At 44.9% G+C, this 25,178-nt stretch overlaps 1 protein-coding gene across 1 annotated transcript in view; it reads left to right on the top strand.

The window, feature by feature from the left end:
- The window catches only part of INTS7 (integrator complex subunit 7), a 68,863-nt gene extending 49,467 nt beyond the window's left edge, over window positions 1-19,396 (top strand). The window contains exons 14-20 of the mRNA XM_058669160.1: window positions 4,903-5,097; window positions 5,394-5,497; window positions 6,789-6,857; window positions 12,646-12,778; window positions 13,777-13,875; window positions 15,225-15,410; window positions 17,999-19,396. Of these exons, the coding sequence (XP_058525143.1) occupies window positions 4,903-5,097; window positions 5,394-5,497; window positions 6,789-6,857; window positions 12,646-12,778; window positions 13,777-13,875; window positions 15,225-15,410; window positions 17,999-18,286 (1,074 nt within the window). The 3' untranslated portion in view covers window positions 18,287-19,396. The remainder of the gene's footprint in view (window positions 1-4,902; window positions 5,098-5,393; window positions 5,498-6,788; window positions 6,858-12,645; window positions 12,779-13,776; window positions 13,876-15,224; window positions 15,411-17,998) is intronic.
- Window positions 19,397-25,178: the final 5,782 nt, after the last annotated feature.

The following is a 25,178-nucleotide window of genomic DNA, read 5'->3' as shown; positions in this document are numbered from 1 at the left end:
TACCCCTATTTAGAAAATACAGTATGTACTACAAATCACAAATTCAGTGATGCCCTAACTCTATATCTTTAGCAAAAAAAAAAAAAAAAACAGGAAGAAATAATAATCAGGAAGACAAATAGCAGTTTAAAGAGAGGGGCAGTCCTCCCAGCATCCTTGTCGGTGATCTCACTCCCAGAGTGGACAACAGATGAGGACGCAGAGCTGGCTCTTGTGACCTGACTAGACATCTTCCTGAGGAATCTTTAGGAGCAGTTTTCATTACACACAATGTTTGAATCGTGTGCTGGCCTTCTAACTCAACCTCTGTTTAAGTTCTAGGAGCCATGTAATGATCAGAAAATTACTTTCCTTTTGTTTCCCCTTGGCGTTGTTCATACTTGCATGGCCTACATTTTATTTCCTATAGATTTTGCATCGTTTTTAAGATCTTGACCTTTATGACAAGTGTTTTTTTTCAGTGTTCATTCTTTAAACATGTGTCGTACCTTACGTTTGGTATGACAAGGTCCAAATGGCATAATCATTTTCATGGTTGTCTTACATCATCTAAAACGTTTCTTGTTAGATATAAATCCAGAGTTGCAGCCAGTCCTCCTCGTTACAGCTTCCTCTCACTTCTCCTTTAGTTTTATAATGCAGAACACTATTGCCAATGGATAATTTGTGGTTGTTTTGTTTTCGTCTGGTAAGAAGGTCTGTATTTTTAAATATCAGTATCATATATAATTCCTTGTATCCCATCCCTTCTTAAATTGCTAACAAGCAATCAATTAAAAATTGCAGAATCCAGCTCAAGGGGCAAAGGATGCAGAGGGAATTTACCCTCCTGTAAGAATAGCCAACTATCATCTAAGAAATGTAAAGCAGTTTTTAATATCCTAGTCTGTACTGTTTCATACTTAGAATGCAATATCCCAAGGGTTGAACACCACACAATTAAATACCTTGAGTGCAGTTATTACCCCTACCTATGTAACAGTCTTTCAGATGCCTTTGTAATTTGAGAGGTATACTGGGACAAGTATCCTTGAGAGATACTAGGATATAAGGAGTGGCTTATTATTTTGTAGAGCAAAATATGAATATTACCAAATAGTACAGCTGTGTGATACTTACTAATAAAAATCACACTGAAGTTAGTATAGGGTACTTAACCAAATGGATAATAATGGGACTTACCCCATAAGCCTAGAATCACATCCCTCTCTTGCTAAAACAGTTGGAGATACAGTATCAGCATGTTTTAAGCAGGTCATGTCATAGAGGAAGAATAATTTTACCAAGCCTCTGTTTATTGTTAAACTAGCATTTTAAAAAAAGATTTATTTTTATTGGAAAGGCAGATTTTCAAAGAAAGGAGAGACAAATGTCTTCTGTCCACTGGTTCACTCCCCATGTAGCCGCAATGGCCAGAGCTCAGCCGATATGAAGCCAGGAGCCAGGAACTTCTTGTGAGTCTCCCATGCATGTACAGGGTCCCGAAGCTTTGGGCCATCCTCAAATGGTTTCCCAGGCCACAAGCAGGGAGGTGGAAGGGAAGTGGAGCAGCCGTGATACGACCAGGTGCCCATATAGTATGCCACATTTGGAAGTGAAAGATTAGCCAGATGAGCCTACACGCTGGACTCTAACATATTTTTAGTATGTGTTTTTTTTCTCCACTAGGTCAGTGCTAAAGAGTTTAAGATTTGGGGCTGGTTAAGCAATGGCTCAATTGGTCAATCCTCTGTCTGCAAGTGCGGGCTTCCCGTATGGCACTGGTTTGTGTCCCAGCTGCTCCACTACCTTTCCAGCTCCCAGTTTATGGCCTGAGAAAGCAGTAAAGGATGGTCCAAAGCCTTGAGACCCTGCACCCATTTGAGAGACACTAAGGAAACTCCTTGGCTCCTGGCTTCAGATCTGCTCAGCTCTGGCTACTGGAAGCCATTTCGGAAATGGAACAGCCAACGAAAGATTTTTTTTTTGTCTCTTCTATATAAAAGTTTCCATTAAAAATAAAGAAATCTTTTTTTTATTATTATTATTTAACTTCATTAATTACATTGTATTATGTGACACAGTTACATAGATACTTGGGTTCTCCCACCCCTCCCCAAACCCTCCCACCATGGTGGATTCCTCCACCCTGTTGCATAACCACAGCTCAAGTTCAGTTGAGATTCCCCCATTGCAAGCATACACCAAACATAGAGTCCAGCATCTTATTGTCCAGTCAAGTTCAACGTCTTCTGGAAGCACAAAAAACCACGGATAGCTAGAACCATCCTGAAGAACAGGAAGTTAGCAGGGGGAATCACAGTTCCGGACCTCTGGACATACTATAGGGCAGTGGTTATCAAAACAGCGTGGTACTGGCACAAAGATAGAGAGGAAGATCAATGGAGCAGAATAGAAACACCAGAAGGAAACCCACACAGATACAGCCAAATAATCTTTGACAAAAAGACAAACGACAATCCAGGCAAATGGGAAGGTCTGTTCAATAAATGCTGTTGGGACAACTGGTTAATAACCTGCAGAAACAAAAAAATAGATCCACATCTCTCACCATACACTAAGATCAGATCTAAATGGATAACAGATCTAAACCTACATCCAGAAACCTTCAAACTTTTGGAAGAAAATGTTGGAAACACACTGGAACACTTAGGGGTAGGCCCTCACTTCCTAAAAAAGACTCCAAATGCAGTAGAAAAATAGAGAAATCTTAAAAAAAAAAAAAAAAGCAAACAGTGGAGGCTTTTAGTTCTCTTTGCATGCTTGACATGCCTCCTTGTCTCCTCTACCTAGCCAATGCTGATTTTACTCCCGAATCTGTCTTCAGTGAAGTGTTGCAGATTAAAGCTGATTTCTTGCTTGGTGGCCTTTCTGTGATTTCTCTTTCTCTCTCTCACTTTTTTTTTAAGATTTATTAATTTTTTTTCGAAAGACAGATATACACAGAGAAGAAGAGACGGAAATAAAGATTTTCCATCAGCTGGCTCACTCCACAGGTGCCATAATGGGTGGAGCTAAGCTGATCTGAAGCGAGGAACCAGAAACTTTTTCCAGGTCTCCGATGTGGATATAGGATCCCAAGGCTTTGGACCATCCTGGATTGCTTTCCCAGGCCATAAACAGGGAGCTGGAGAGGAAGTGGAGCAGCTTGACAGGAACCGGCACCCACACGGGATCCCAGCGCATGCAAGATGAGGACTTCAGCCGCTAGGCTACTGCACCGTGCCCTTTCTGTGATTTCTTTCAGTGAAAGAAGGCAGCTTTAAGGCAAAATGCTTTTTTTTTTTTCTTAGTTGAAAGGCAGGGAGACAAAGGGAAAAGAACCTTCCATCCACCAGGTTCCTCCTGGGCCAGAGAGGGCCACACTGAAGCCTGTCACTCAGTCGGGGTCTCTCATGTGGACCCACGTGCTTGAGGTGTCACCTGCTGCATCTGAGTGTGCATTGGCAGAAGCTGAAACAGGCAGCAGAGCCGGGAGCTTGGCTCCAAGGGACTCTGATGGGGGAGACAGGCCTGTTAACCACTGTGGCACATGCCTGATCCTGCTTTTTAAAAAACAATAGTGACTGGGCCAGCGCGGTAGTCTAGTGGCTAAAGTCCTCGCCTTTGAGCATGCCGGGATCCCATATGGGCGCCAGTTCTAATCCCGGTTACCCTACTTCCCATCCAGCTCCCTGCTTGTGGCCTGGGAAAGCAGTCGAGGACAGCTCAAAGCTTTGGGACTCTACACAAGCGTGGGAGACCCAGAAGAGGCACCTGGCTCCTAGCTTCGGATTGGCTCCAGCCATTGTGGCCACTTGGGGAGTGAATCATTGGATGGAAGATCTTCCTCTCTGTCTCTCCTCTCTGTATATCTGACTTTCCAATAAAAATAAATCTTAAAAAAAAAAAAAAGACTGGGCCCGGCGGCGTGGCCTAGCGGCTAGGGTCCTCGCCTTGAAAGCCCCAGGATCCCATATGGGCGCCGGTTCTAATCCCAGCAGCTCCACTTCCCATCCGGCTCCCTGCTTGTCACCTGGGAAAGCAGTTGAGGACGGCCCAGTGCATTGGGACACTGCACCCTCGTGGGAGACCCGGAAGAGGTTCCAGGTTCCCGGCTTCGGATCGGCGTGCATCGGCCCGTTGCGGCTCACCTGGGGAGTGAATCATCGGACGGAAGATCTTCCTCTCTGTCTCTCCTCCTCTCTGTATATCTGGCTGTAATAAAATGAATAAATCTTTAAAAAAAAAAAAAAGACTGGAAACATTTGTCTCCTTCCTTCGTCTTTATTTTCCTCCCATCCCAACTTTTAATGATACTCTTAATTATTCCAGTGTTAGAAATTACAGATTTAAAAGTTAGGAAAGTGGCAAGGGGATTGAAAGGAATGGTAATGTTCTTGACTTGCCCTTAAATGTTGTCTTACATGGTCCAGCCAACCCACATCTTGGGGTTTTAAGAATGTAGGAAGTGAAGAATCTGCTTACGTAGTTTTTCAGAGCTACTGGTGATAATGAATTATTCTTTCAGATAATATGTGATTTTCGTTATAGGTGTTTATCCCTCGGTATTACACACAGACTATGACAACAAATACAGTTACCCAGCAGAACACAGGTTCCTTGAAAAAAATGGTGTGGTTTTTGCATATAAGCTACGCATATTCTCCCATGTACTTTGAACTGTCTCTACTTATAATACCCAACGCAATGTAAACACTGCATAAATAGTTGTCTTATGCTGCCTTGTTTAGGAACTAATGACATGCACATTTCAGACAGCTTTTTTATTTTTTTAAATAAATAAATATATGTCGACAGTGGTGGAATCCAGATGAGCAAAACACAGAGGGTCAGATGTTTGTGGAAGTGTCCTGTGTCGTTACATTTACTTCATCTTAAATATCTCTCTTCTTCACTCAGGCTGCTAGCACACCACTGAATCCTCTCAGTTTTCAGTGTGAATTTGTAAAACTCAGGATTGACCTTCTGCAAGCCTTCTCTCAACTCATCTGTACTTGCAATAGCCTGAAGACAAGTCCTCCACCTGCCATCGCCACGACAATTGCCATGACCTTAGGAAATGACCTTCAGAGGTGTGGTCGCATCTCCAATCAGGTATGCCAGAGTTTTGCTTTTAGGGACAGTTTTTACTTATAAATACTTACAAATACTGTAGTGTTTTTGGAATTCACTGTGGAATTAAACGTTCTCTTTAAAATCACTCTAAAGTTTAAAATCCATGGTTTGACTCAGTCCTAGGTATCAACTGCTCAACTCACCTGCCTTGTCAAAAAATTCACTTTTTAAATTTTTACTGTTAGGGAGTGGTTTTTCTGTGTCCTGCCTTTTGGGTTGAGTAGACAGTCGCAGCACTGCATGTGTCATATTTGGTACTCTTCCCCTCTTCGCAGATGAAGCAGTCCATGGAAGAGTTCCGAAGCCTTGCCGCCCGGTATGGGGATCTGTATCAGGCATCTTTTGATGCTGACTCAGCAACTTTGCGGAATGTGGAACTGTATCCTAAGCAGTGTGTCTCCTTCTTTCCTTCCCCCGTGCCCCTTTGGGAGCGTTTTGAAAAATTCTCTGGAAGTATTCTTTTACTTGCAGATAGAATATTTCAGATATGCTCACCTGTAAAATAACCATGTAGTGAGCCAACAAAAGTATTATGACTAACGATTTCCCCTTTGAAAGTTAGCATGAGCGAAATAATTGTACTTCCTAAAACCTCCACCAGGCTTCTAAAAAGTAGTGACTTAGTGGCAGTCTTGCCCCACCTCTGAGAAGGACACTCAGGGCCTATGGCCTCCCCACACCCAGGGCTCAAGTTCAGGTTGTCCTGGACAGCACACCACATTCCCCCTAGAACACTGTACTTTCCCCAGCCAGTCTTGTTTCTTCTCTTCAGTCATTTAAGTCACTGGTTTTTTCCTCTGACTGTTTTAAGTCCTCCATATTTTTTTATTGACAACTCCATATATTTTTGCGAGAAGAAACAGAGGCTAAGAACCCCTGCCCTGCAGATGGGTTGTCGCATGCCCACCCCCCGTGTTGTGTACACTCTCAGAGGGGGCAGGCCATGGGCTCCAGCTTACAAGGCGGGGCTGAGAGGGGGTGAAGCCTTTTTTGTTTTCCCCAACTTTTAGCAATGAAGCCTTTCTTTTTTTTTTTTTTTTTAAGATTTTATTTTTATTACAAAGTCAGATTTACAGAGAGGAGGAGAGACAGAGAGGAAGACCTTCCGTCCGATGATTCACTCCCCAAGTGAGCCGCAACGGGCCGATGCATGCCGATCCTAAGCCGGGAACCTGGAACCTCTTCCGGGTCTCCCACGAGGGTGCAGTGTCCCAATGCATTGGGCCGTCCTCGACTGCTTTCCCAGGCCACAAGCAGGGAGCTGGATGGGAAGTGGAGCTGCCGGGATTAGAACTGGCGCCCATATGGGATCCCAGCGCATTCAAGGTGAGGACTTTAGCCGCTAGGCCACGCCGCCGGGCCGAATGAAGCCTTTCTTATTTGCGTGTATGTATCCAGTGCTTATGAAGTATGCTTAAGACCAGTCAGAGGGGAGACACTGTGATGGCATCCTGGTCTCTGTGCCCGCCTTAGGCAGCCTCTGAAGGCCCCTCCCTGGAGCTGTCACTTAAGTATATGTCCCGGAGAAGGAAACACAGAAGCCCCGACCCTCAGAGCTCACAGGGTTATGATTGCTTATACTCAGAAGGGGACCCTCTTCTGGACTGCTCATTTAATATGTATATGAGAAAATAACTACAGTAGAATTTTTACCCTTAATACTAATCCAGACAGCAACAGAGCTGTTTGCTGATATCTCATGCGATTGAAGCCCTGATTTTGGATCCAGAATCAGCAAGGTAATTCTTAGCATGTTTTACATCACAAAGCACTGTGCGGACAGGTGCAAGTTGTGGCTTGGGAAGCCATATGCTGTATCATAGTAACTAGCGGGCCTCTGATCCCAGCTTCCTGTTGATGCACTTCCTGGGAGGCAATTAGGTGGTGGTGTTTTTTTTTTGGTTTGTCTGTGTTTAAATTATGGGGGCTGGTGTTGTACAGTGGGTAAGCCTCCACCTGCAGTACCAGCATTCTATATGAAAGCTCATTTGAGTCTACATTCCAATAAGGTCATTGTTAATGTAACTGGGAAGATGATTCAAACACTTCGGCCATGGCAGCCAGGTGAATGGAATCTCTCTCTGTCTCTTGCCCTCTCTCTAATTCTGCCTTTCAAAGTAAAACAAATAAAAAAAATTTTCAGGAAATTATATAGTTATTAGAAACAAAGAGAAAGAAGAACATCTTCTGTGTACTGCTTCACTCCCCAAATGCCCTCAACAGCTGGGGTTGGGACACGCCATAACCTGGAGCCAGGTGCTTAGTCAGGGTCTGCCATGTGGGGACAAAGGTCCAGGGACTTTCCCCATCACCTGCTGCCCTGCAGGGGTGACGAGCAGGAAAGTGGAATTAGGAGCTGTACCTTGCACCCAGACCTTCCAGCATGAGATATGGGTGTTGCAGGCTGTGTGCTGTGCTAGGAAAGCAGTCAAGGGGGACGGGCATCGTGATAAATGCCCCACCCTTTGACCACCCTGTTGGCAGAAAAGGAAATACCTTCTCAGGGATGAGCTGTGTAGGGATTGTCAGTTGACACATACTCAGCCTCCTCTCTTACCTTTCCTGACACATTTCTGCCCCACCCAAACCCATCGCCCAGCCTCTGTTCTTTGTGGAGATAACAAATTGGGAAAGAAAACTTGTCCCCTGTGTGTGAGGGATTTGTTTCTCATTCTCCATGGAACTAGAAGCAACAAATAACCTTCAAAAGCTTCATATGTACTTCTGTGCTTTCCAGAGAAAGAAGTACCTACTTATTTAAAATAAGAAAACCTCAAAAGGGTGATGCATGTCCAAAATTATTCCTTGGAGTCATAGCTACATTGACTATTCCAGTATAATTTTTGTTTTGTTTTGTTTTACATTTATTTATTTTCACTGGAAACTCAGATTTACAGAGAAGTAGAGACAGAGAGAGAGATTTTTTGTCCACTGGTCTACTTCCCAAATGGCCACAATGGCCAGAGCTAAGCCAATCCAAAGCCAGCAGCCAGGAGCCTCTTCTGGGTCTCCCACATGGGTGCAGGCTCCCAAACCTTCAGGCCAGCAGCTTCTTCTAGGTCTTCCATGCGGGTACAGGATCCCAAAGCTTCGGGCCATCCTTGACTGCTTTCCCAGGCCACAAGCAGGGAGCTGGATGGGAAGTGGAGCGGTTGGGACATTGACCAGCAATGCAAAGCAAGAACTCTCGCCATTAGGCTACTGCACTGCACCGCCCACTATAGTTTCTATTAAAACCTATAACCTAGGGAAAAGTGACTGGTCGTACTGAGCTCCAGCAGCCAGCACAGCGCCTGAGCCAGCATGCTTAGAAAACACAGGATAGGCTAATTGTAAATATTGTTATCTATCTTATACCTATGTTGTTTTCTTTAGATTTATTTATTTTTATTGAAAAGGCAGATTTGCAGAGAGAAGGAGTGACAGAAAGATCTTCTGTCTGCTGGTTCACGCCACATGTGGCTGCAACAGCCAGAGCTGAGGCAATCCAAAGCCGGGTGCTTCTTCCGGGTCTCCCACATGGGTGCAGGGTCCCCAGGCTTTGGGCTGTCCTCCACTGCATTCCCAGGCCAAAGGCAGAGAAATGGATGGGAAATGGAGCAGCCAGGATATGTACCAGCACTCATATGGGATCCCAGCGCTTGCAAGGTAAGGGATTAGCCAATGGAGCCACTAGCCAGACTCTCATACCTACATTTTGTGATTATCAAAAAAATACAGTTTGAAATCTTTTTTAAAAGATTTTATTTATTTATTTTATTGGAAAGTGAGATACACAGAGAGGAGGAAAGACAGAGAGGAAGATTTTCCATCTGATGATTCACTCCCCAAGTGGCTGCAACAGCCGGAGTTGCCTCTACCTAAAGTCAGGTGCCAGGAGCTTCTTCCAGGTCTCCCACACAGGCACAGGGTCCCATGGCTTTGGGCCGTCGTCGACTGCTTTCCCAGGCCACAGGTAGAGAGCTGGAAGGGAAGTGGGACAGCAGGGATTAGAACTGGCACCCATATGGGAGAATCCTGGTGCATTCAAGGTGAAGAGTTTAGCTGTTATGCCACCATGCCAGGCCCGACAGTTTGAAATCTTGATCCTTGCTTTCCTTATTCTAGTTTCTTATTACCACGGTTGTGATTCCTTCACACTAAATGTTAGTTTCTGTTACCTAAAAAAAAAATAAATAAGATGTCCTCCTGTCACGAAACACTGGACTTTGCACTGTGCATTAGTAATCAGAAATGTGGAGACAATACGTGATCAGATTGTTTGCAGATATTGGCAAGCAGTAGTTGAGGAATGTAATCCCTTAGGTAAACTCAAGCCAGTCCTGGCTTTGCTCCGCCCGGAGCAGTTTGCCCTGCCTCTCAGAAGAGGAACCAGAGCAGGAGGTCTGACTCAAGAGATAGAAATCAGGATTCAGAGAATGTGAGAAAACTGGAATTTTCAGGGCGGAAGACAAGAAGGGAAGTGTCTTTCCAAGGCTGTCTTTTGGCTTTCTATGTGTAAAGGCTGGACAAAAAAGGTAGTACTAAGGAATAATTATGAAGAAATTATAAACTGAACAGCTAACAGCACTCCTCAGAGAAATGCCAAAATTTCACCATGCCAAGTCAGAGCAGCCTTGTTGAACACCCAGTATTTGCAGGAGGAACACCCTGCTTGAGTTGGAGCACTCATGTGAAGACTCCCTGCACCTGTCCTGGCAGAGCTTAGGGAGCCTCAGAAGAATCAGGAATATGCACAAATAAGTTGGCTGTCTACCAAACGAAAACTTAACGTAATAAAATTCAGAATATCAACAATGTCAGATACACAATTGGGGCATTCAGTTTAAAAAATTACTAGACATGGAATAATGACCAACAGAACATCAAAATACATTTAGATGATGAAACTTAACAGCCTGAAATTTAAAAAAAAAATTTTTTTTTTAAGTTTTATTTTTCATGATGCAATTCTGTCGGCTCACGGAGTTCCCCTTTCATTTTCCCCGTCCCCCAGCTGCCTGGAATTTTAAAACAACACGTGTTAACTAATTTCAGAGGCTTAAAGATGAACCTACCGTTCAAGATGTAAAAAGATCTAAATGGAACTTAAAAACTGAAGAGACAGGGTTTTGATTTGGCTAATGTTTTTGAAATATCATTTGCAGTAATATAGAACTTGAAATTAACTAGATTGCGCTTAACAGATTAAGCCTTAGTATAATGAAAGAGATCAGTGGACTTGAAAATACAACAATACCAACTACCCAAATAGAATAGAGAAAAGAAAAAGCAAGCTGGCAAATGGAAGTCAAAATTACCTATAGGACAATATCATTTGTACTAATAATTGTGTAACTGGATGCCAAGAAAGAGAGACAGACAGGGAAGGAAAGAAGGGAGAATACAGAAATATTTAAATGACTGAAAGATTTTTTATTTGGTTAAGACATAATCTCCCAGGGCCCGGCACAGTAGCCTAGCAGCTAAAGTCCTCACCTTGCATGAGCCAGGATCCTATATGAATGCTAATTCATATCCCGGCAGCTCCACTTCCCATTCAGCTCCCTACTTGTGGTCTGGGAAAGCAGTCGACCACGGCCCAAAGCCTTAGAACCCTGCGCCTGTGTGGGGGACCCCGAAGATACTTCTGGCTCCTGGCTTCAGATTGGCACAGCTCTGACTGTTGCAGCTACTTGGGGAGTGAATCAGTGGTCAGAAGATCTTCCTTTCTATCTCTCCTCCTCTCTGTATATCTGAATTTACAATAAAAATAAATAAATCTTTCAAAGAAAAAAAAAAGACATAATCTCCCAGAGCCAAGTTTAACAAACTTCAAACGGGATACACATACTGAAAACCACAAGGACTCACGCATTATAACCAAAGTAGAGAAACACAACAGATTACATACTACAGGGGATAGCAGATTATCTTTGTATTTCTCATCAGAAGGAATGTAAGCTACAAGATAATTGGAACACCGTCTTTTAAGTCCTCAAAAATAGAAAAGGTTAGCTTACACTCATTAACTAACCCTTCAATAAGTAAGGTTGAAAAAGACATCCCCAGGTAAAATCCTAGAAATTTGTCACTTGGGGCCAGCGTTGTGGTATAACAGGTAAAGCTATCACTTGTGATGCCAGCATTCCAAATGGGTGCCAGTTCATGTCCAGACTGTTCCACTTCCCATCCAGCTCCCTGCTTGTGGCCTGGGAAAGCAGTCGAGGACAGCCCAAAGATTTGGGACCCTGCACTTGCGTGGGAGACCCAGAAGAGTTTCCTGGTTCCCGGCATCGGATCGGTGCAGCACCAGCCGTTGCGGCTCACTTGGGGAGTGAATCATCGGACGGAAGATCTTCCTCTCTGTCTCTCCTCTCTGTATATCTGACTTTGTAATAAAAATAAATAAATCTTTAAGAAAAAAAAAAGCTAAACTAAGACTATTAGAAATAGTAAGCGTGAATAAGTATAAAAGATTTTTTTTAAATAATTTGACCATTTAAAGGGAAAAAAAGAGCATCTGTTTAGAGGCTTACAGTGTGTAGAAATAAAATGCATAAAACACAACATACAGCAGAGAAAAGGAAGGTAAGACAGCAGTGAGAATGTTACCTTTTACATCAGTTACATAGTAACTTAGATCAGCTGGGAATGAGCACTACAAGTAAATAAGGAAGGATATTTTAGGTAAACCCTAATGCAAAGGCTGAAGTGACCGTAACAATGTCCTGGAACATGGACTTGAAGAGGATTGTTGCCGAAGAGAAAGATAGGATTAAATGACTAATTTCAAGGAGACGTATACTAAGTAGTATTTACCTACTACAGATCTTCCAAATTTATACAAAATCTGACACCACTGAAGGAGAAATGAGTAAGAACAGCTTGTTGGAACGTTGGTTAGGATGTAGCAATCTGGACCAGTATCCTCACCCAGCTAACCTAGTTTATGCAGCTCAGCAGCAGGCACATTATTTTCCACTGCATTTGGAAAATGCACATTGACCTTAACTCACACCTTACCCAAAAATTAGCTCTGTGTCAGAACAAGCTATAAAACTTTAGACTTGTGAGAAAATTACGTAGGAAACCATTTCCCTGAGCTTGAGGTTGGTAGTAAAGGTTTCTTAGGATACAAACTATGGTTAAAAGAATGGTTTAGGGTCAGTGTTATGCACCTGGTTAAGCTTGGGATTGAAGTCCCCACTGATTGCTTGTCACCCAGTTTCCTGGTGATAGACCTGGGAAGGCAGCAGATGGTGGGTCAAGGCAGCAACGTGTTCAGACACCCTGATGTACCTAACAGCAAAGGGAGTAACTCACTTTGTCTGAAGGCCAACCTGACTTTGAATCCTGGCTTGTCACTTACTTGTTACATTGAGTGTGGGCAGCTTGCTTCACCTCTCCAAGTCTGTTTCCACATCAGTAAATGGAATCAACTTCATTATTTAAAAAATGAAGTGAGAATTTAGGAACGTACCTGACATTGAGACAGCCAAATTGTCACTATTTTAGTTGATTAATGAGCAATGATCTTGACGTCAGTTTCCAGGAATATGGATCTACTGGAACAGCCCCTGCTGACAGTGAGTATGAAAGAAGAATGATGTCTGTATACAATCACGTCTTGGAAGAGGTGGAGTCCCTCAGTCGGAAATACACCCCTGTTTCTTACATGGCAAGTGGCATTAGTGATTTTTTATTATTATTTATTTCTAATTTTAGATGATGTCAATACAGTTGATCAGAGTGGGATGGATCAGAGGTTAGGGGAAAGTGGGTATGATCATTGTTTCCAAATTTTCTTATTTGTCCTTCTTATTTTGGAGGCGTGGGGTGGGGTGGGATAAGGGGAGACGCTATACCCAGCCTCCCAACTGCTCCAGTCCCCAGGGATGGAGAATGTCCACCCGATATCAAGCCAGGGTCCCAATGTGGCGCATGCGCCTAGGGTTCTGCCCAGGTGTATCAATAGTTCTGAAATGTGTCAGTCTCGCCGATCCCAGGATGAGGGATCCCTTTTACTGTCTATTGGCTGACATGATCAACTTCAGAGTCTCCGTTTGCCCAGATACTCACTGTCATCATTTGATTAAGGTAGTTGTCCAGTTTGTTCTGTACCCCTTCCTCTGAGATGGTGCAGATGTCCCCTGAAGGGCTTAGTGGGCTGCAGTACCCTCCATGTGGGTCTGGGCCAGCTGTCCACTACTCCGTCTTTTCCACTGAGGAGGACCAGTTCTCACAGGTGGGCCCTCAGACTTGCAGACCCAGCACCCACCGCACAGGCAGGTCAAGGTCCCAGGCCAGGAGACCAGAGCCCCAACGTGGCATTAATCTTACTGGGTTTTTACTGTCACGAAGTATTTGTCTTTGGGAGCGGTGTGTGCTGCAGCTGGTGTACAGGTTAGGGACAGGAATTGAAGAATGCCATTCTCCTGTCATTCATTTTCTATTTGAATTTACTTCAAAATGACTGTGGTAGAACTCGGAAGACTCTAAGTTCTTGAGATGAATGGTTTGTTAGCTGTAAATTCCTGGATGTTGCAGGTTTTTCTTCGTGGGCATCTACTTTTTAAATAGTCTGTATGAACATCTGTAGTGTTGAAATTACTGAGTGAACCACACTCGTTGATAACATTTGAAACTATTTTCCTGTGGTCCTATTTTTCCTCGCAGCACACAGCATGCCTCTGCAATGCCATCATTGCTTTGCTGAAAGTTCCCCTTGCATTTCAGAGATATTTCTTCCAGAAACTGCAATCTACCAGCATCAAGGTAACATCTCAAGAACGCCAGTGCTAATATAGTTTAAAAAAAAAAATTCTGGGTCTCTTGTGAAGATTAAGTGGGACATAGCTGTGTGCTCAGTGCCTTCCTGCTGGCTTTGGGAGTGCACAGCCTTCGGGGGTGAGCCTCTCCTCTCCTTAGCAAGTGATGTGGTGAAGGAGGTGGGGTTTGTCCCCTCTCATTGCCAGTGCCTGATGCAGTGAAGCAGGCCCTGGGCTAGCTGGAGCTCTGCTTCTTGTCCCTTATGTCCAGGAAGAAGTCGATGGCTTTTATCAAAGTCGCCCGTGGAGATGCTGAGCTCCATCCACGTCTGCTCAGCTCATTCAGACTCCACGTGACGTAAGTCAGGTCCAGTAAAACATCACCAGTCCAGACTCCAAAACAAGCATTTTTGCCTTTTGAATGCAGCTAGTTTTGTGCTCGCTTCAGCAGCACGTATACTAAAATTGAATGCAATTAATTTTGAGGGTTGGTTGAAGAGAAGCGTTAGCATTTTGAAATATTTATTCAGAACATAAATGCTAAATTCAAAATCTGTTTTTTCATTCAAAGAATGATATTGTTGGGAAAGAGAGAGAATTTGTCTTCTGAGAGAGTTCCTGGATTTTCTCTTTTGGTTAATATCTCCTGTGATTTTTAAATATACTGGAGTGCTTTTGGTTGCAACTGATAGAGCACTGGGTGATGAGGAGCATATATTCCCTAGACAGAAAATCTCTAGGGCGGCGTGTCCCCAGGGCAGAGCAGTGCAGTGCTCAACAGCACTAACAGACTTACTTGAGCTTTCTATAATTGAAAAGTATTTGGGATCTTTAATGCAGTTTTAAAGCAAAACAACTCTTAGCAAGAAGTTTAAAATTTCATTGGGTTTATGTGTGAAAATTGTGGGTTTTTTTTTTTTTCCAGTAAACCATGGTGATTTAATGTAAGCAACCTTAGAATTTTAAGTTTTCTGCATTTGTATTTAATGTATTTCAAATGACCTAAAACCAAATAGAACACCTGGATGAAGGTTTGCATGGTGCATTTACCTATTGGAAGTGGTTTGTTTTCAGAGAAATGCTCCTTCTACCCCCAAACACCAGAGAACGGCACCATTTCTAGTCTCTAATCCTGTTCTCAAGCACAGCCATTGGGGATGAGAACACAGTAGTGTGGAAAAGAGGCCTTGACTGTACAGGTGCATCTGTGCTGTCCCAGCACAGGCAGACCATCACAAGAGGGAAGGTGCAGGAGTGCCAAAATGTTCATCTGTAACTTGTGGTTAGCACAGAGCTGCTTGTTGGCAGAAAGTTTGCTGTGGACCATTGGCATTTATTTTAACATTGCTATTTCAGCTTGCTCTGTCGCCATCCCCTCGGAACCCTGCGGAGCCCATCGCTGTGCATAACAACCAGCAGCTGGCACTGAAGGTGGAGGGCGTAGTTCAGCACGGATCTAAACCAGGGCTCTTCCGCAAGATTCAGTCTGTCTGTCTGAATGTTTCCTCCACATTGCAGAGCAAATCTGGACAAGACTACAAGGTAAAGTAGAAGAGGCACAAAGCTGGGATGCCAAGCTAATCAGCTTGTGACTGGCAGCTTGCCTCTCTGCCTCCCCTGTTTAAGCAGCCTGCACCTCAGAGAGGAGCGGGACACATGAATGTCAGGGTTAAAGAGGCTGACCAGCAGCACTCTTCACCTTACCAAACCCTTAATAGAGACACCAAGCTTCCGGGCCAGCAGATACCGGAATTCAAGTTTTGTGACTGTTAGAACTGTGGGAAAGCCTAATTGGGTGCCTAGTGGCAAGGGCTTCCTTCCTTGTGCCTCTGAGTTTAGTCCAGCCTTGACCAGTACGTGGAAGCCTTCCTCTCATGACATATGGCAGGGAGGAGCACCCTGGGGCCAGTGCTGTTAACCCAAGGAAAGATCCCCAAAGTTCCCACCCATCCCCATTTATCATTTGATATAGAGATTGGTGCAGATACAGTATCATCATACAGGGGTCAAATAAGGGTAATGTTTACTTAAAGGTGTAACGTGTAACCCTAGGAACCTGCAGCTTTGAGAAGTCATGAGGCATGTTAAGTGCTGACTAGTTAGCCAGAGCTGAGGGACTGGATCTGTACCCAGTGTTCCATACATCAACCGTTGCTTCCTTGACACTCCTTTCCAGTTCCTCACTCATTGACCCACAATAAGTGGAGCAAGGGAACAAGCCCCACAGTTACATGAGAAAGTTACTCAGATGTTTCCAGGTGGACTGTGGGCCGTTTGACCTAGGGTCCCGGAGCCAGGAGCAGGTAGTGGTGAAGACAGAAAGCGAGCATTGCCTTTTTGGTGGTGCTTTAAGCTTACAAGGGAAGGGAAGGTCTGGCTTAATGTATCACTGCTTACTTTGGTAGATAGCGTTCAGCCTTGCTCTCTTCTCTCTATCTCTTTTGCATGACAGGAAGCTTGAGGCCTTATGTAACTAGCCATCAGTCAATATTTGGTGAATGATTAGAAAAATCATTTACTTTATGTAAATTACAGCTGTTATGATTGGGTAATCCCCTGGCTGCATAATCTGTTCTCATGGGGGGTTGTAAGGGTAATTTATGTGTCCATTTGTCCTTTGTGTAGCTGTCACCTCACTTTGGATTTGAACCAAGAGTAATCAGGATTCTCTTTCTTCCATATGTGCAATAATTGTTACAGTTAAAAAGAAAGTTTTAAACCCAGAAGTGCTGATTTGCTTCTTGGCTATGCCCTGAGAGGCACCAATTAAACTCGGGAAGTGGACAGTCGGTGCAGGAGCACCAGGCAGTGGTCGCTGCCCTGAGCTTGTAATTAAAAGGCAACTGTCCATTCAGATGGTCAGGTGGCCAGGGCCCATCCCCTTCTCTTTGTTTGTTTTTAATTCAAGATATGGGACCCCACCCACTGACACAGCCAGCCCTGATCAATCCCATGTGGGTACCAGGGTCTCAGCTACTTGAGTCATCACCTGCTGCCTCCCAGGGTGCCTCTGGCCTTGGGGGCCAGAGCCAGGAATCCAGCCATGGCCCTCTGAAAAGGGACAGGGGCATTGTAACCGCTTGCTGAAATGCTCACTCAACTAGGACTATTTCCGGCCCTTTTAAGAATGTTTTTTCTTTAGTGGACACATTCTGTAAGGAAATAAAAACCCAACAAAAGTTGAATGTGGGTGTGGGAGAGTATTTGGGTTATAAATAGCACTGAGATCTAGAATTGGTTGATTTCCATTCATCACTGTTACACCTACGTGTCCCTGGCAAACTGATCATATGATAACTGCTCGTGGAGACACTGACCTGCAGGGCACATCTGTCTAACTGATGACCCACAGGAGCACACACAGAAACAGAACTGGCCAAGTAGCCATTCAGATTGCCTTCATGTGCATTTTCAAAGTCAATCTGACTCCAGCAAATGCTGTTCTATTCTTTGAAGGGCAGAGACGTGAGTGGCCAAATAAATGAATGAGCCCCAAAATGCGTGTTTGATAATATGCCACACTCTCAGTGTTAGTAGGACACTGATTGTTACATTAGCAATGCACAGTTGCAAAGTTAATTTATTGGGCAAGTCAGGCAGCACAATAGCGCTTAAAATCACCTAAAGGGAGGCTGGAGAAAACCGAACTTAAAATTACTTCATGTTATATTGTTTCTCAGTCTCTTCAATTTTAAGTTCTGAGTCAAGTAGTTCCATCCTGTTCCTTTAGAATCTCTTCACAGACTAAAGGTGCTGGGGGCGTGGCCACAGAGTTGAGTAAGCAGAGGAATTAGGCCAGCCTGGGAAGGGATTACACAGGCCCTAGGAGCTCAGAGTGTCCCCAAAGCTGCCGAGGAGGCCAAGTCGCTTAACTGTTAAAGAGTGTGGGCTGTGGAGTTAGCAGGAATGAGTTCAGATTCCAACTCTGCCATTCATTAACCATGTGGCCCTGAAGAAATTGCTTAACCTCTCTGCCGCCATCTCCTCGGCCAGGAAGCAGGGATGATGATAGCATCTCCCTGTGGCTTGTCTGCAGAGACTTACAGTCCCCGTTCGCAGCAGGGCCTGGCTGCCAGGAAGCACTGAAGATGCTGTGGCTGTGCTGTGATGTAACAATCCTTTCATTCCAGATTCCCCTGGACAATATGACTAATGAGATGGAGCAGAGGGTTGAGCCCCATAATGATTACTTCAGTACCCAGTTTCTGTTGAATTTTGCTATCCTTGGAACACACAATATTACAGTGGAGTCTTCCGTGAAAGATGCCAATGGGATCGTATGGAAGACTGGTCCCAGAACTACCATATTTGTCAAGTCCCTGGAAGACCCTTACTCCCAACAGATTCGCCTACAGCAGCAGCAAGCCCAGCAGCCGCCACAGCAGCAACAGCAGCGAAATGCCTACACACGGTTCTAACTGCAGCAAGTACAGGATTTCCCAAGGCCTTGGTCAGCTTGGCAGAAGTAGTTTGCTTTTTCATGTGGGTTAAGTATAAAAGTTGTAATGTAGAGTCCGTTTATTTGTCGATTTCTATAATGTATTATTCTGGAAAAATACTTTTTCTTAAAAATTTAGTTAAGAAATAATTGGATTTTTGGGCCAGAAGGATTTCCCCTCCCCTGCTTGTTCCTTGTTAAGCCAAGTCTTGTATCTCCTATCTAATGTTTGCATTATTTGGTTACAGATTTTTTTTTTCGTTGCCACACCTTTTTTTTTTTTTAACTCTTTCAAGAATAGTGAGATATTTAAGTCCCTATGTTGGAAAATCGCCTGCTTCTCTTTTGAAATACGTCATTTATTGCCTGGCACACACCTGGAATCCTGAGGTGGGCACTGAGCTCTTTTCTCGTCTCCACAGCCTCCAGCATACCAAACCTGGCAGGGCTGAAACATCCAGTGTGTTATTTCAGTCTCTTAGCTATCTCTTCCTCTGCTAAAGCAATCTTAATTTATTGTTTTAGTATGTAATTGATCCCAAAAGCAGCTAAGAATTAACATTGAAAAACAGAAAATTAATAATTTGTTGGGTTCTCTTGATGTGTGGTTGTGACTGTGTACAATACACAGTAACTGTATTATTTCTAAAAGTGAAAACAAATCACTCAATAGCTTAATGTAAATCAGATGGAGCGGACCTCTGGTTTGATGGGTTTGGGGTCTACCTGCTGAGTTAAGGTAGTGCTAGACTTGGTTATCTGGGAAGAGCGGTCTCCTTGTAATACAACCTCAGTTAGTTGGTTAGGATGCTCAGGGAACAGAGTTTTCTGGTAAGCCAGAAAGCCCCTTTTTTTCTGTTTCAGTACTGGTTGAGAACTATTCTAAATGATCATAATACATTTTCTCATTTGAACATGGGATATTAGATAGAACTTGGCTCTTTTTTGATCTGGGACCATGGTTTGTAAACACCAGGGATCACAGGATGACACCTGTCAACAGCCGAGGCCACTGAGCAGGATGTGCTGCTCGAGAGGCTGGCCTGTTCCCTGAAACGCCCCTTTCTCAATAAATCTTCCCATCCCTCTGCTTGTGTCTTGCCTGTTCTCTTCAAAGTCAGCATTGATCCAAAGAGGGATAAAGGTGAAAGAAAAAAGTGCAGGTTCTCGTTTCTTGTCCTGAGGCCCCTCGTAGTGAAAGGCACTGGGCAGTGCAGGCCCCTCCAGCACCGCCCGGCATCGTGGCTGTTGCCCCAGCACAGCACATCCCAGCACCGACAGAGCGAGTCCACAGCAGCCACTGTGAAGCACATTCCTTAGGTGCGGCCAGCGGTACCCAGGGCACCCTCTGGGGACATGATGATGGCCTGAGCAGCATGGAGGACACTTGGCACAACCTCACTTGTGGAAAAAGCTGCAGACCCAACTTCCGCTGGGTGACCTAGGGCAGAGTGGATTTCAGGTTTCTGGTACTAGCTCAAGGTAGAGTTCTCCAATAAAAGAGACTCATAAGCTGCCAATTCCCTTTGAGGCTATTCCACATTTAAAAAAAAAAAAAAAAAAGCAGGGTTTTGATAGTTATAGTTACGATATTTTTTTTGACTGGGCCCCTGGGGGAAAAAAGTCACTAAAAATAAAAATAAGTGCAAAGAGTTCAGAGTTTGAAAACAACTTTGAAGCAGAAGGGGACTGATTTCAGTGTGTCCCTTACGTCCATGATTGTATCTCTGACATTTTGTCTGGTGTACTTTGTACTGCATTTTTGTCCTCAAAAGTTTTGTCCTCACAGTTACTTACTGTGAGCGAAGCTGGTTATAAATTTCAACACTGTGGTAATGAATTTAAGAAAAAAGTAGTACTCAATGAAAGATTCAGAGAAGAAAATCAACTAGTTAAGAAGGGAGGATATTTTCTAAAGGTAGAAACAGATCATAAAGGGTACTGGCTAATCGAATCCCAGAAGCAAGGACTCACTTGAACTTGCAGTACCATTTGTGGCCACACTTCCCAGGTTCACATCTTAACACTGGTTCTGTGACCTCGGACAGCCTCGTCCTAAAACAGAAAGCTGACAGTACTTAATTGAGTGGGTGTAGGGCTGAAAGAGAATGAATTTGCTTGAAGTATTTAGGACATGCTTGGCACATAGTAAACATATCAGTGCTTGCTGCTCCTACCATTCTCTCTGGTAGCATTTCTTAGTTTTAGGTCACTGCTTAATCTTACCATTTTGTTTCTGCAAAATAAAATTACCTGCTCCCTCTAACTAAACACACATTCAAGCGAACAGCCCTCATGTTTGGTTTGGGTACACTGAGGAATAAGAGTTTAAATGTTGATCTAAACAAATGGATTGCTATTTGATACTATAAGTCGTTTAATTAAAATATTTAAAGACAGTTTTGTGAAATATTTTCTGCTGATCACCTACAGTGATAATAGCAATGTATGTTGACTATTTAGAAATTAAAATTGTTGTAGTCCAACTTAAGCTAAGAGACCTGGTATGACTTTACGAGTGTAAACCAACCAGCATGGCAGGTAATTGGCAACTGCAAGTTGTAAGTCACTTTTTCGTATTAATAAAAGGTTCAGGGACTGCCCTTGTGGGGTAACAGGTAAAGCTACTGCCTGCAATCCTGACACCCCATCTGTGTGTCAGTTTGTGTCTCAGTTGTTCCACTGCCGATCTGGGTCCCCTGGTCCTCTGTGCCCACATGTCTGACCCAAAAGAAACTCCTGATGCCTGGCTGCCACCTGGTCAGCCCTGGGCCTTTGAGGCCATCTGGAGAGTGAATCATCAGGTGGAATGTCTTTGCTTCTCCCTCTGCTTCTATGAGGCTGCCCTTCAAAATTTTTTTTCTTTTTTTTTTTTTTAAAGATAGGCATAGGGGAGGGGTGCTTAGAGAAGAGTCAAGGAAGCAAGCAGTCAACAAGATCCTCAGATTAGGGTCCCAGACAAAGCAGCTTAAATTCCATCTATAAGACTCATTTCTTTGGGCTCTCTAAGTGGGTCACTGTATGTTTCTGCACCAGTGTCTGAGCATAGCACAATAAGGTGACCCAGCACATGGTATGTAAGCACTGGTTTACAGATTGCTGATGGAAATGTTCCATGTCTGTATTCTCCAATAGTCCTTGGCCACAAGCAGCTTCTAAATACTTAACATGTGACTCGTCTGAGGAACTGGATCTTTAATACAGATGCATTTAGCCTCATGTGGCTACTACATGTAGACTTAGTGTAGCCAGATAACACAACACCAATTTCTGGATGGAAGGTTCTACGTGGAATTGTTGGATCCACTAAAGGTTTCACATCGAGAGTGCAGAGATGACAAGAGAACGTTGACCATCTGTATTTGCTTTGCTTCTGGCAGTAGCAACACTCTTGCCCAACCAAACTCTGCCCTGCCCCTTACTAGTCATATAAACATTCAAAGTGTGATGAGATGTATTGAGAAGTGTCTTCCATTTTCACCCAGCAGGATTCCCTCGGGATTGTGGCTTCCTTTCCACTTCTCCCCCCAAGAACACAAGACCTTGAGCACAACAGGTCTTGTGTTTCTCTTTGGTAATAAGACTGGAAGCCATTGTTTGCTACATTCTGAAGATGTTGAGTGTTGTAAACTTATTTTTAAGAAATCTATAGCAGTCTATACGCCAATCTTCAGTCTATTCTCATTTATCTTCCTACTTACTTGCTAATCTCTCCTAGAGCAGTCAGGTTGTGCAAGAAGTAATTGTCCTCGACCGGACTAGGCAGGGCTACAACACCTGTGTGCCTCATGTGGACCAGATCAGGGAAAAACCAGGCTGGGCTGATTATTCCTACTGGTGCAAGCATAAATTAGAGTGGGTGAGGGTTGTTGGAGCTTAGCCACAGCATCAGCTGGCAGAAGTTGGCACTGGGGGCTAGTTCTGTCAAGTCAAACCACAGAACCACCTGGAGAGTGCATAATCTGGGAGTGGGAGTGGCCTGGGAGGGAAATAGTGGACTCCTCCCTCTTGAGTTACCACCCCCCACAGGAGGGCAAGAAAACTAGGACAGGGGCTGGGGTGGCTAGACAGACACCCAACAACATCCGTGAAGGCTGGATAGTGGAGCTGGTTAGATGGAACAAGGTTTTAATGCCCATTGACATGTATGAGAGCAGAAGGGGATGTGGGACAGACTAGACTAGTCTGCCACACATACTGGCAAACCAGGGTAGGGGGCGGGCCTGGTGGGGGTTATTGTGATCGCTCTGACTGGCTGCAGCTCCCACTGGTTTATGTGAGGGCCAAGTGTGTGCTGGGCAGAACCAGGCTGGACTGCAAATACCCATTGGTTCCAGAACCAATGGAAACAGAACCAACCCAGCAATTGCAACCACCAGCTGAACAGGGCGATGGACTGTGCTGGGCCCTGTGCTTGCTAGTACATACAGGAATCTGGTCTGAGAACACCTCACACAGGGTTTCTTTGGGGACCCCCCCCAATCGAGCTTCTGGACTCAGAACCCTAACCAGCAGTGCCTAGCTGTGTTTCCAAGACTGACATCCTGTGATCAGGAGACGCGGAGGACAGGGCTGCTGCAGAAATGCAGACAGGAATAAGAACTGTCCTGGTGTGTGCCCGACGTGGTCAGGCCTGAGCAGGAAGAAACAGACCAGCAGAGACTGCAAGCCTCTCGGGGTCTCACGGGACAGAGAGGTGCCTCTCTTTAGGGAATGTAGAGAGGGCCGCTGGCAAGGCCCGAAAGAGTGTCTGCTGACATCTGTGCTAGTAACCCTTGGTATACACCTAGCCTGGGTCCCTAGAATACAGGACAGCATTTGGCATTTTCTTTCCTCCTTGGCCTCATCTTGACATAAGCAGAGAGCTGGGTGCTTCCTGTAGCAAGCCAGAGAGGGGCAAAAGAGCATCTAGTAAGCAGCTAACTCCCTAAAGTGTTCCAGTATTTGGCCTTGAAGAGGTTAATTAAATTTTACAACACAAGAACTGCTGCCACTGGCAGTGAACCCCTCAAGGTCACATTCCAAGGTAGCGGGAGGTTAGGAAGAAGTAACTGTAATTACGGAATCTCTTAAGCATCATCAGGACCATGCTTCACCGTGGTTACTGTGTCCCCTGGGATGCTCAAAAGCCTTTTAGCTCTGGCTGGAGCTGCATGCTGGGCAGTGAGCATAACTGGAATGTCTCCTTGAGGGCCCTTAAGTTGGACCTGAGTTCTACCTCCCCTCCCTGCCATGCCCTGCAGCTGCCCAGGATTCTCTGCTGGAAAACGCTTTCTCCATCCTGATCACAAAGGGTACCTCAGCTGACGTCACAAGGCCCTGCAGGCCCGTCAGCAAACATCTGCCCAGCACAAATCAGTGAACTTGGATATGTTTCCCAGCTGTGTGCCAAAAAAACTGGTGACTGGGCCACAAACAAGTCTGCAAGTACGTAGTCTTTAATTCATTCATCAAATATTTATCGAACACATCCAGGATACGCAGCCCGGGGAACACAGCAATGGAGAAGTTCCATGGGCTCCCTGCCATGCACGCTGTCCTTGGCCGAGACTGGGGAAGGCAGGGCACCAAGGAACCCGCTCTGACCTTCACTGCACTGGGGAAGCCTCTACTGCCACCGAGGGGTAATCATTTTCTCCAGTGGAAGAGGAGAATGGGTTTAGATGGGGCTGTCCAGGTCTGTGTGGCTCTTCTCCCCAGCCCCTTGGGCGTTTGCCTGTCAAACTCACTTAAGTTTTTCTTCCTATCCAAACTCAACCACTCACTGCAGTTTTAAATTTGCTTTGATTCTTTGTGTTTGAGGGGAGAGGGAATGTCTCCAAGCAATGCCATCTCCCCTGACCCCAATGATTTCCCATTGAAAAACCCGGACATGAGCATCCCATTTGCACTGGTTCCAGTCCTGGCTGCTCCGCCTCTGAGCCAGCTCCCTGCTAAGGTGCTTGGGAAAGTAGTAACAAAGCGGGCCCGTGTGTTTGAACCCCTGATACCCACGTGGGAGACTTGGATGACATTCCTGGCTGCTGGCTTTGGCATGCCCTGGCACAGGCCATTATTGCAGCCATTTGGGAAGCAAACCAGGGGATGACAGACCTCTCTGATTCCTTCCCTATCTATAACTGCCATTCCAATAAAAAAAATTGCCTTCTAGACCTGCAGAAACACCCTCACCCAGGCTCCTGCAGTAAAACCTGCTGCTTCTGTGTCTGGCAGCATATCCAGTGCAGTGCACAGCCAGCTGCCTGAACCACAGGGGTGGCTTTAATGAGGGCAAGTTCACGGGAACAAACAGTTCTCTCCAGTGTTCCCCCTGGCTCGGCTCTGAGTCTTTTTGTTCTCCAAGCCTCCTCGGTCTGAAGTGTAGCCTAATGGAAGGGCTGTGAAGACTGTGTGGGGCAACATGCACCTGCCTGGGACCTGGCAGGTGCTGACCACACCTGAAAAGGTCAGGAGGTGGGAGCTTTCTCAGTGCTGGAGTAGGCAGCATGGCCTGGAGCTGCTGGGAGCAGCTTGGCAAGCCTGGCGTTCCAATTCAGCTCTGCCTGAAAGCACGGGGATGTGCCAGGTCACTTGGACAGAGTTCTGACTCAGGGGGCGTCATCTTTTTCTCTCAGGGTTTCCCACAGCACTAGCCTTGAGCCCTGAGTCAGGGACCCGGTGTAGAGACCAGGAAGAAATGAAAGAGGTGTTGCCCACACAGCGAGCCAGCCCAGGTGCCTCTGCCATGCTTTCTGAAACTTAGATGATCAATTGCAAAATAAATGGATGTGTATCTAAAATAAGTCTGTGCTTTCCCCTCTGTTGGGCAAAAGCCCCATGATGGAATGGACCCATCATACTGTGGTGGGCAGAACTTTCCCTATTGATGAGGT

The sequence above is a fragment of the Ochotona princeps genome, chromosome 10 (assembly GCF_030435755.1).
Source record: "Ochotona princeps isolate mOchPri1 chromosome 10, mOchPri1.hap1, whole genome shotgun sequence".
NCBI classification, from domain to species: domain Eukaryota; kingdom Metazoa; phylum Chordata; class Mammalia; order Lagomorpha; family Ochotonidae; genus Ochotona; species Ochotona princeps.
Note: the sequence above shows the minus strand (reverse complement) of the source record. Positions and strands in the feature narration are given on the sequence as shown.